Raw genomic sequence first — 13114 nt, 5'->3', positions numbered from 1 at the left:
ATAAGCAAACTGATGTGATAACACATACAGGATTCCTTTTATTTTTGTGAATTAAAAATATTTACATTCTTTTCCTAGTCTTTTCACAACAAATAAGTACCTACTGAAGAAACAGAACTAAAAAAAAAATCAGGTTTTTAGGTGTTGTACACTTAAAAAAAGAGCCTATGAAAGAACCATTCTAATTTATTTCCATAATTAAAGATAAATTGCAAGCAATAAATTATATTACATGGCAGAACACACCCCCACATCATCTACCTAAATTAGAAAAACTAATTAGTAACTCCAGTAAGCTATAATTCTTAGGTGGCAAAAATTAAGCTGGAACGTGATGGTGCATGACTGTAATCTAGTGGTTCAGGAGGCTGAGGCAGGAGGATTGCAACTTCAAAGCTGGCCTCAACAACTTAGCCAGGCTCTAAGCAACTCAGAGAGACCCTGTCTCTAAATAAAATGTAAAAAAGGACTGGGAATATGGCTCAGTGGTAAAAAATTCCTAGGTTCAATTCCCAGTACCTCCTCAAAAAAGCTTTTTCCTCTGAAAATCTAATTACCATTTTTTTTTTAAAGAACGTGCATACTATCACTTTATCAATGAGGTAAACTAATATTTTTTTAAAAAATCTTTGACAACACCACCTTCATGGGAAATGTCAGGTAATTTTAAATAATGCTATCAAAATATATCTTATTTATAGATTTCTCATTAGATGTTTAAGAAACTTTAAAGCTGCTTAAAAAACAATGGAATCCAATAAGACTCAGAAATGGAAATACCATACAACTTGCTAACCTGCTAGGAAGGCTAGAACTAAAACATATGTCACTTAACAAAAATAAAATATTACATTTGGAGAGTAAGTAAGTAGAGAAAGTAAAATTCAGTAGACCTTCTGGTACCAAAGAACTCCAAAAATGGTCATTAGCCTAATGGTACCTTATAAAGTTCATCTAATAGGCCCCTCAGGAACACTTCCTAGAAGATACTTTTAGATAATGAAGGCTGGATCCAGAATCTTATCAGAGAAGCACTACACTATAATGAAAATAAACTATCTTAGGCTAGGGAGGTAGCTCAGTGGTAGAGCACTTGCTCAGCAAACAGGAGGTCCTGGGTTTGATCCTCAGCACCACATAAAAATAAACAAATAAAATAAAAGCATTCTGTTCATCTACAACTACAAAAAAAAAAAAAAACTGAAAAAAAAAAAAAGAAAGAAAGTTAACTATCTTTCTTTCAAAAGACCTCAGTTCATTCCTCATTCTATCACTGTGTTGGTTGTGTGACGATGCAAATGCACTTAAATTTTCTAAACTTCAGTTTGCCCTAACATGTGCCTAAGAATAATGAACCTACATCACCCATCTCAGAGGACTTTCTCTTAATTCTTGGGAAAGGAGGACTATACATAATAAGGTACCATACACAAATGCTATTCAAGTTTGTTCTTTCCTTTGCTTTTTAAAATATTTGTTAAGATATTTAAGTATTTATACATAACAAATATTTATTGAAACTCTGAGCTGGACAGTGTACTGCTTAAGCATGGTTAGTCTAATAAAACAAACAAACAAACAAAAAACATGGTTGTAGTGCTTAGAGTCCTAAAATCTGGAAAGCAATATAGATATAATGTATATATATATCTATATTGCTTTCCAAATTGTATTGTAAGTATTACATAGTACAATTAATAATATAATCGGAACAAATGAAGGAAGATGCATCCAATGATGCCTGTGTGATTCACAGCAGATTTCAAAGGAGGTAACACCTGAACTGCACACTAAAGGAAAAAAATTTGCAGGCTGAGGCAATAAGAGGTATAACACAATAAAAAAGTCTTAGACAGTGACAAGGTATTTCAGAGCACAGCATGCTTAGGGAACTGCAAATAGTTCAACATCATTACTATCTGGAGTGCTGGGAATGCCATCAGGTAAAAATGGCAGGAGAAAAAGAAATTAGGGACAAAGAGGTTGGAAAGCCAATAGAATTCTATTTACAAGGATCATATGAGACATACCTGTGAGAGTGACTGGATAACTAAAACAGGATAAAGGAAAGGAGCAAACATTTTTTTTTATGGGAAGAGATCAGAGTGGTTTTGAAACCAAGGTTTAATTTAAAATACCCCAGATCATACAGGTGAAGATGTTTAGCAAACACAAAGGATTTGAGATCAGAAAAAAGACCAAAGCCTGAAATTTATATTAATAAGTGTTCAACATTAAGAACATGGGTGAGACTTCCTCAACATGAGGAAGGGGCAACATTGTGCTCCAAAAGAACTAAATTGCCTTTCCCGTTTTACATGATTTAAAATGTAGACTACCATATCTACACCAGAGGAACTACAATTTAATTTTGATTATCTAATTAAATATTAAATCAGTGATCTAAATGAACATATCCATTCCTGAAGCTTGTTTAATTGTATTATTGTTAGTCCTATGTTATTACATAGTAATCTTTTATGACAACATTACCTGGATCCCCAACAATTCCCTGCACTGATTTATACCAGATTGGGATAGTTTTCTCCTGGATCAGAATGAGGGATTTACTGTAAATACATCTGATGTTCTAGGGCACATAAAATTTAAAAATAGGATACAGATGTATACTTAGCAGTAGTGCATTTGCCTAGCATACATGAGGTCCTGGGTCCAATTCCCAGCACCACATAACAAGCAAGCAATCAAAAGACCTCCAGAAGTATGCATATGGTCTGCCTTAAAAATGACATAATTATAGACTGAGTGACAAAGTAAGTACACAAGCAATAATGACTTGAGTTTAGGAAGCAATTTTTAATGCTGAGTATTTTCATCTAGTCCTTAGATGAGTATCATAAGGTCCTACTGTTTTTCCTGGTACCAGCTTTGAGAAAACAGTTTTGCTTTTAATTGCAACTTTTTAGAGGGCCACTAGATGGTGATATTGCCTTCAAAAAGGTGTGTGGGAGGGTGGTATTGATAAACTAGTGTTTTATAACTCAAAACTCTTTTACTTACCTCTCTTTTCTCCCTCACACAAAAATGCAGTAAACTGATTACTGTTCAAAGAATCTATTTTATTTTGACTGCAATTTTTAGAACCATAAAAGATGCTTTTCAATACTATGTAAGTAATGGATTTGGAGATTTTATTTTTTGCAGTACTAGTAAGTGGAACCTAAGGTCTCATGTATTCTAGATAAGTGCTCTACCACTTAGCTCCCCTCCCCTCCCTTGGGAGATTTTATATCGAGAATAACGAGGCTCAGAGAGGTTAAGTAATTTAACTAAGATTCCACAACAGATTAAACAACAATGCCAGGACTAGAACCAAAAATTCCCTAATTTAGGATGTGGATTTTATGTTCCTTGTATATCAAAAAAGTAAACTTCATATTTTCCTCTCAGGAAATGAAGTTAATTTTAATTTATATGTCATATGGGAGACACACGACACACACAGAGGAACTCCATCTTTTAGTAAAACACTGTACCTATAACTTGCTAATAAAGACTCAGAAAAGGGAAAATACTATGACTCAAAGATTCTGGGAAGGTTGCACAGAATCTTTGAAAAGAAGAGCATTAGCTTTTTAGGCTCTAGAATTTTTATTTATTTCCTCAACTAACCAAGCCTATTTCTCCAATGGATTTTAAAGAGAATAACTGTTACTTAAAAAAGAGGGGGTGGGCTGGGGTGGTGGCTCAGTGGCAGAGCGCTTGCCTAGCATGTGTGAGGCACCGGGTTCGATCCTCAGAACCACGTATAAATAAATAAAATAAAGGTTCATTGACAACTAAATAGTACTGAAACATAGGTTATATAGTTCTATAGTTTCCAATGTTGAACAGAATAAAGTGTGAATATTGATATTCAAAATGAGGAAATAATTCAGGTTTAAAAATATTACTTCTCACCATACACCTTCCTAACTTTAAATTAGTGACTCTCTTTCTTTCTTCTATTATAGCACATGTAACAGGGAGGTCCATACTGATTACAGACCGAAAGTACTAGCTATAATTCTAACCAGTTTTTCTCACAATTAAAAAAAAGGCATATCAAAAATTAAATAAGAGTTGTGGTTGATGCTATTACAGTAACAGGCTGAAATCTGCTCTATTTTAAAATGAAAAACCTTACACTAAATTTTCAAACACTTCAATTATTCTATCTATCTATCTATAGTAGCTAACTAGAAACTATTTCAAAGTAACTTAAAATGTACATGGGTACATTACAGTAAAATTTCTTTTAAAATCAGAGTGTTATTAAGATTCACTGGAAGAAAATATATATTTTGAAGGCATTCTACAAAAATAAAGCCTATTTCTCCAATGGATTTTAAAGAGAATAACTGTTACCTTTAAAAAGAGGAGGTGGGCTGGGGTGGTGGCTCAGTGGCAGAGTGCTTGCCTATCATGTGTGAGGCACCGGGTTCGATCCTCAGCACCATGTATCAATAAATAAAATAAAGGTTCATTGACAACTAAAAAAATTTTAAAAAAAAAGAAAGCTTACTATTAAAAAAAGAGAGAGAGAGGGCAATTTAAAGGAGTATATAAATCTCTTAATCAGAATAAGACATTTGCTTATAAAACGACACCAATTATTTCTCTTATAAATTTCACTGACCAGAAAAATTCAATTAATATTACCTGAAAAATGCAAAATTAAAAGATTTAAATTTCCTGCTTTTCTTTTTTTTTTTTTTTTAAAGAGAGAGTGAGAGAGATAGAGGTAGAGAGAGAGAGAATTTTTTAATATTTATTTTTTAGTATTTGGTGGACACAACATCTTTGTTTGTATGTGGTGCTGAGGATCGAACCCGGGCCACACGCATGCCAGGCGAGCGCGCTACCGCTTGAGCCACATCCCAGCCCCAATTTCCTGCTTTTCTAAACTCAAAATTCCTCCATGAATCCAACAGGGTAATAAAGAATGTGGCCCAGTAAACTGTCATATTTCTGACACTTCACTGGAAACCAACACTACATTTAAAATAGAAATCAATGGGAAAATAGAGTTTTGATTTATAAAATATGGCTTAATAGTATTCATTGAAACGTAATAAGAAAATAAAAACAATGAGATTTATACTCAAGTACAACAAACATATACTTGTATTAAGGATAATATAATTACAGTGAAATCTCAACCAGTTAAGCAAACAAAATCCTTAATTAACTAAAGTGTTCCCCTAAAAAAATGCACAGAAATTTAGTCATTCAAAAATGTCATACCAATTAAGTTTTATATTAAGTACACATTAAGATCAGCTTTTCTTTTCATCTTCTACAAAAGGGCACTATTACACATGATGGAATAAGAAAAAAACTGAGAACAGAAAACCTTGAACTATACATTGCCAATATCTTCTGACTTTTAGTCATTCAATCCTTAATAATAGCAAAGATATGGAAATAATGTAAGTGTTCATTAACAAATGAATTGTTAAAAGAAAATATGGGGTGTGTGTGTGTGCTCGCGAGCGCGCACAATGGAATACTCTTCTTCTTAATAGAAGGCAATTCCATTATTTATGACAACAGAGATAAAAGTGAAGGGCATTATTGTTAAGTGAAATAAGCCAGCAACAAAAAACAAAGCCTGCATGATATCACTTATATGCAGAATATAAAAGAGTTGAACTCATGTAATATAAAATACAGTGGTGGTTACCAGAGGCTGAGATTGGGATTAAGGGTTGGTCAAAGAACATAAAATGTCAGTGAGACAGGAAGAGTAAGTGCAAGAGATCCTTTGGACAACATGGTGATTCTTAACAGCAATATATTATATTCTTGACAACTGCTGAGAGGAGACTTTAAGTATTCTTACCAAAACTAAAAACAAACCAAAAACCCTGAGGTAAGGCATGTTACTTGGATCCTTTAGGCATTCCACAATATACGTATATTGCAAAATGACACATTGTACACAACAAATATATACAACTTTTATATTCCAATTAAAAACAAGTTTTTAAAAAGAAAGTCATTCAATCCTGTCTGGTTATCAATTTTCACAAATGCAAAATGAGGAGCATTACCTTTTTAGGCTCTAGAACAGTTTTATAAAACAGACACACACACAAACACACCAAAAATCCATACAACCCTTTCTTCAAATATTAACTCTGAGTACACTGGGTAAAATAAAAAGAAAATGACTCTCATAAAAGTAGATATAGAGAACTAAGACCCCTGTCCAATCACAACTCTGTTCATAAAATACTCTCTGGGGATTTTCTCCAAACTCTCAGATCATTATTTGAAAACCTTTACACTAGAACAATAAACAATGCAAAGATTTTTCACAATGATGTCACAGGTACCGCAAAATTAAACAGATTTTTCACTCTGAAAAATTCAAACAAAAGAATTTTTATTTATTTCCTCAACTAACCAAAAATTAGCAAAGATTCACTGAAAGCAAACACCTATTTCTAAGAAATTCAATCAACTTATGTTTCATTACTATTAAAAGGTGATTGTAAGCTTTCTGTCGAAGGAACCGCTGAGCTAGAGCCAGTCCATTATTAAAAGGTGACACTAAAGAAATGACACAATTGCCATAAAATTTTAATATATAAAGATATATTTATATATCAATAAATCCAAAAGTAAATAAGATTGAGCTAAACTGACCAAATTTTCATGAATCTGTTAATTTCAGAGTTTATTTGTGTAAAAGCTGCTATTTCACATAATATTTTATTTTTGAAATTCCATGTTAAAAAGTCAAGCAGTAGAAAAATTCACCAGATGACAAAAAGTACTTTTCTTTAAACAGTTTTAGCTGCTATATACTAACAAGGCAAGTCATATTTCTCATCACCAGACTCAAAGGAAATCAAATCAGATACACACCTAACTTTAGCCACAGAAGCTCTAACATTTTTATGTTTTACACATATAACTTCCTCATAATATTTTGCTTAAAGAGTTTCAAGTAGTTATCAAAACAAAGAAAAACAAACAAAAACACAACTATAGACATAACACACACAAAGTGAAGTCTAAAACAATAATTAAAATGGTATTTGACAGCTGGAGTGTAAGATCAGTGGTAGAGCACATGTCTGGGTTTGATCCCCAGCACCACCACCCCTCACCCTCCGCCAAAAAAGAAAAAAGTTTTTTAAATGTATAATTTTAAAAACATACATTAAGGTTTCTTACAAAATACAAAAATTAAGAATATCTTAATGTCTGGATCTGCATCAGAAATTAGCATTAATTTTTAAAATTATTTGAAATTCAGTCATATTTAAAATTGCATATTTTAACAAAACTATATTTACCTGTGCCAAAAATCAATTATTTTTAAATTGACTACATAAAATTTTATAACTAGGCAATCCAATATAGTATAAAGTGTCATTATTTTGTGTATTTAAACATGAAAAGTTAATGTCATTTTAAAAAAATATAACAATTAAAAAATAAGGTGTTTTACAATACAGATTCTAAAAACAGACTTCAGTGTCTACAATGTTCATTTAAGAGTATTCTTACCTTTCTTCTGAGCTATACAAACGAGCAAGTCCAAAATCAGCAAGCTTTATCTGCCCTCTGGTGGAAATAAAAAATGGACAACAGCTGTTATTCTACTCTGAATTGATAATGTAGATTCATACTCTATTCCTTGAACTAATCAAAAAGACACATTAACTTTGATTACACTGCAATACTGCCAATGTCTTACAAGTCAAGCAGTAGAAAAATTAACCAATGACAAACAGTACTTTTCTTTAAACAGTTTCAGCTGCTATTACTATTATAGTAGTTGAGGTGTCCATCCATAGCTATGGGTTCTCAATCTGCAGATTCAACCAATGCAGATTAAAAATATTGGGGAAAATGCATCTGTACTAAACTTATACAGACCTATTTTTCTTATTATTATTCCCTAAACAATACAGAATTATCAACTATTTGCATAGCCTTTTACTGTGCATTAGGTATTGTAAATAATCTGGAGATGATTTAAAGTATATGGGAAAATGTGCTAGTTATATGCAAACACTATGCCATTTTATATAAGGAACATGAGCATTCACAGATTTAGGTCAAGAGGGGAGGAGTTTCCTGAAACCAATCTCCCATGGGTACCAAAGAATTACTCTGTTACTATTATTACTATCATTATTATAATATAGTATTAGTATAATAGTAATTTTGCTAATGTTCAGTTTGTATTTAGAAAAGTATACTTCAATGAAAATAAATGAGAATTTTCATTACTTAGGAATAAGACTTGAAAACTTTTTCAAGTCGATAATACTCAAGAAATGTCAAATCATTTAAAATTTGTTTAATTTTCCAGTTCTTAGTGGGGTTGAGCACACAGAACATTTTCTATTAATTAAAATCATGACCAGGAATGCCTCATATAAACTAACAAACAGCAACAATTATAAGAGTAGCAATTACAAGAGAACTACCAGAGCTGAGGTTATGCAGTTACTGAAATAGTTAACATAAGCTTCATACACAACTTCAAAAAAGTTCACTTTCTAATTGTGACAAATGTTTAAAAAAATTCTAAAAATCAACATGTAATGTAAAGCTGAAAGCCTATCGGCAATTATTAGAATACTCATGATATTTTAAGAAAGGCAACTAAGTATTATTATATGTACATTACAAACTATACTGGAAGTGAATTTAATTAAACATATCTAACACAACTTTAGAGGTAGCCCAAAGCTGTAATGTTGGTTACATTAAAATAGTTTAAAGCAATGAACTAATCTGAAACTCTTTACAGAATCAAGGTATATAGTATATAACACTTACTTTAAACATTTATATCAAACTCATATCCATACCTATTATTTAGAAGGATATTTGAACATTTAATGTCTCTATGCAAAAAGTTCTTCTTATGACAATAATCCAGACCTTCCATGAGCTGTCTCATAAATGACTTTATGTGATTTTCATTAAAATGAACCAAGCCTGATTCCAGCAGTCCCATTAGATCATGGTCCATATATTCAAAGACCAGATAAAATGCACCTAAGAATGAGAATAATTACTACATTAAAGACTTTTAATTTTACAATAACTCTTGTATAGGTACAAAGTATAACAATAAAATACTGCTGATGGGTGGGAAATAATTTTTGAAAGTGCTACTTTATCACATTAATCACATTCAAATTTTTCCAAGAATGTAATAAAAAGGAAATACACAAATTAGTTTCCTTTTCCTAAAGAAAGTTTATGATAAAAATTAACTGAGGAGTATGATTAATGTAAAATAAATTGTTAAATGTTTTAGACAAATTGTCTCAGCAGAACCCTCCCCGCAAAGTAGAATTCATTAAAAGAAACTGAAAAGTTGTTAAAAGAACTGCTTTTAATAAAAAGGGGAGTGGTCACAGATGAACTTTAGACAGTCAAGCTTTCAATAAACATACAATTTAATTGTTTATACAGCTCCAGAGTTCTTGAAAACATAGAAGTTACAACTTTATTTTCTAAAACTAATGTGGTTGTGCAACCAAAACATAAAATAGCACTTAGTATAAACACATAAGCCATACAACTGTACTGTACTGATTAAACCTTAAAACTTGTACAAATTGAATCCAAAGCTATATATTAGAATATCATAATCAAGTTAAAGTTTCATTTATCAATTCAAGAATAGAAAAGCTAACAAAATGCATTACAACTATCTGAGAAAAGAGAAAAATTCTTAACATCATGGTAAGTAACTAATCATAGTTCATAATCGGTTCCTAATTAAAAACAGCAAAATAATTCCCAGTAAATATGGAACAAGAGGATTCTTTCTTCAAAGTTCATTATGGTAATGAATGAAACCTAAAACCAATATCACATTGAATAAGAAAATATCAGGTACTGTACACAAGACAAAACCTTCATTATTACTAACTCTGTTCAGAGGAAACCTTACACAAAAGGCCTATTACCTGGGTTCCTTCAAATCTCATATATTATTTAGAGCTTTCAATCAAAACTTATAAGATAGGTTAAAACAGTCTTAAAAAACAAAGTAAGCAAAGGGTCAAAATAGCAGACATACAAGAACGTTTTAAAACTATGATAGCTATACTAAAAGTTCTAGTGGAAAAAAAGTGAACAACAGGTCAGTGCAGATGGCTACCATAAATAGAGAACCAGAAACTCTAAAAATTCAAAAGGAAATGTTCAAAATCAAAAACACTGTAACAGAAATAAAGAATGCCACTGATAGACTCATAACTATACCACATTTAGCCAACGAATAAATGAGGACTCATAACTATACCACATTTAGCCAACGAATAAATGAGGTTGGGGCTGGGGTAGTATAGCTCAGTGGTAGAGCACTTGCCTAGTATGTGTGAGGCAATGGGTTTGATCCTCAGCACCACATAAACATAAATAAATAGAATACAGTATTTTGTCCATCTACAACTAAAAACATATTTTTTAAAAAAGTCAATGAGCTTGAAGATATGTCAATAGAAACTTCCAAAATGACATTCAAAGAAAAAAAAAGAACAAAGTATACAATGAATAATTACAAGAGGTGTTATACCAGAGGAGAAGAGAGAAGGAAACATCAGAAATATCTGAAGCAATGACAGAAAATGTCCCTAAATTAATGGCAGATACCAAATCACAGATGCTTCCTTATACACCAACGATGAACAAATGGAATTTGAAATTAAAACCATATATGTATAACATCTATAAGGAAATATTACAAAATTCTAATGGAAAAAAATAAAAAATATAAACAAATGGAAAAATATTTCAGGTATATGAGAGGAATACTCAATTTGTCAAAGTGTCAGTTCTTCCAAATTAAAATTCCAGCAAGTTATTTTGCAGATAAGCTTATATGGGTAGCAAAGAAACAAAACAAAACAAAACAAAAAAACTGAGAACACCACCACAATACTGGAGAAAAGATGGAGAATAAACTTAGAGCTAACTGACTCTATCCAACTTTAAGATATACTATAAAGCCACCATAATCTACATAATGTAATAGCAGTGAAAAACAGATAAGATGAAAATAGACCCTAAAAAAAATAGTCAAACTTATCTTCGACAAAGCAGCAAAGGCATTTCAATGGAGAAAGGATAGTTTCTCTGCAAAAGCTGCTGAAACAAGAGGACATAAGTATTCAAACAAAAATGATTTTACACCTTTCACAAAAATTTTAAAATGAATTTTAAATTTATGGATTTTAGGTTTCATGGTGATTTTAGATACAACACCAAAATCAAAATATGTGAAAGAGAAAATTAAGTTTGTACATTGTTAAAATTTAAAACTTCTCTCTTTGAAAGGCCCGATTAGGAGAACGGAAAGACAAGTCAGAAACTAGAAGGAAATCTTCACAAAATGCACAGCTGATAAAGATTGGTATGCAATACACCTGAAGAATTCTTAAAATCTTACAATAAGAAAACAGCTCAAATAAAAAATGGGCAAAAGATCTGAACAGATACCTCACCAAAGATATACAAATGGCAAATAAACATATTAAAAGACTCTCCACATTACTTCATCAGAGAATTGCATATTAAAAGGTATTGCATGTCTTAGAACTGCAAATATCCCAAACAGTAACATCAAATGCTGATGAAGACATGAAGCAACAGAAACTCTGATATATTGCTTATGAGATACCAAATGGTAACAGTCACATTTGGAAGACAGTTTGCAGTTTCTTACAAAACTAAACATACTCTTACCAAAGGAACCAACAACTGTGCTCCTTGGTATTTACCCAAAGAAATTTAAAATTTACACCCCCACAAAAACCTGTACATGAATTATAGCAGCTTTGTTCATAAATGTCAAAATTTGGAAGCAACCAAAATATTCTTCAATAGGTAAATGGATAAACAATGTTCAGTTCATCCACACAACAGACTATTATTAATCAGAAATAAAGGTATTAACATCAATCTTTGAAAGGTAAATATTCAAAAACAAAAGGCCCAAGGCTGTTATATGAAGTAAGATAAATTGGTAGTGGGTGGTCCCAAACATGCAGAATAATATCTGCCCCAAAGTAGGGCCAATATCAAGCTACATTTTTAAAACTACAGTGTCTAATTGAAAAGCATTGGTCACATACGGTTTGAACTAAGGTTACAGCAAGGTGAGAGGTGTTTTAAGTATATAATACATAGTGGATTTTGAAGATTTAATACAAAAAAAGGAATTTCAATTTTTTTATATTTGGGGTTAAAATAAATTCACTTGTCATTTTATTTATTTTAATGGCATTTCTAGAAAATGTAATAAACACATACATGACCAGCATCATATACGTACTGAACAGCAGTGGGTTTTGTAACCAGGGATTGAACTCAGGGGCACTTAATCACTGAACCACATCCCAGCCCTTTTTTGTATTGTATTTAGAGACAGGATCTCACTGAGTTGCTTAGGGTATCACTAAATTGCTGAGGCTGGCTTTGAACTTGAGATCCTCTTGTTTCAGCCTCCCAAGCAGGTGAGATTAGAACTGCCACCATGCCCAGCTAGCAGTGCTCTTAAAAGTGCTTAAAAGTTCTCAAAAGCACTGTAAAAATTCCAAAAATATGGAATCATCTGCCTCATAAACTAACAACCTGAGGAGAAACCAGATTAATTCAGAAATAATTTGAAAAAGCCTGTTTTTCAAAGTTAATAAAATATCTTGAAGAAAATATATCAACTACCACTTTAGACACAACTCACTCAGATTATTTCCCAATTTTCGTTCAGTATTTTCATTTTAAAGTTAAGACCGAGAAAGTAATACGATAAGCTCTGAACTATAAGACAATCATGGTAAAAGTCTATTAAATCTAGTTAATTACCCTTTACCCTATTAATAGCATGTTTCAGCAGTTTTAAGCTAAAAAAAAAAAAAAAAAAAAAAAAAAAATGTAAAGGAATCCTTCTAGATGAAATGAAAAAAAAAATCATGGCTATTTATAAGATAATAGTTTAGGGGAAAGAGTTAAAAAAATAGAATTATTTTAAAATGGTATTTTTATACAGAATTTCTTTCTCTTGAGATTCTGGGGATATACAGCTCAGTGGTAAAGCACTACTAGCCTAGCATGCTCCAGGCCCTGG

The 13114-nt window shown here is 31.7% G+C and overlaps 1 protein-coding gene across 1 annotated transcript in view; it reads right to left on the bottom strand.

Moving 5' to 3' along the window:
• Nucleotides 1-13114, bottom strand: part of Cdk13 (cyclin dependent kinase 13) — a gene marked incomplete at its 5' end in the record, with an annotated part of 97027 nt that overhangs the window by 28946 nt on the left and 54967 nt on the right. The window contains 2 exon segments of the mRNA XM_015490090.2: nt 7525-7581; nt 8841-9030. Coding sequence (XP_015345576.2) covers nt 7525-7581; nt 8841-9030 — 247 coding nt within the window.

The sequence above is a fragment of the Marmota marmota genome, unplaced genomic scaffold, assembly GCF_001458135.2.
Source record: "Marmota marmota marmota unplaced genomic scaffold, marMar, whole genome shotgun sequence".
Lineage (NCBI taxonomy): Eukaryota > Metazoa > Chordata > Mammalia > Rodentia > Sciuridae > Marmota > Marmota marmota.
This window is presented reverse-complemented; position numbering and strand designations above follow the sequence as displayed.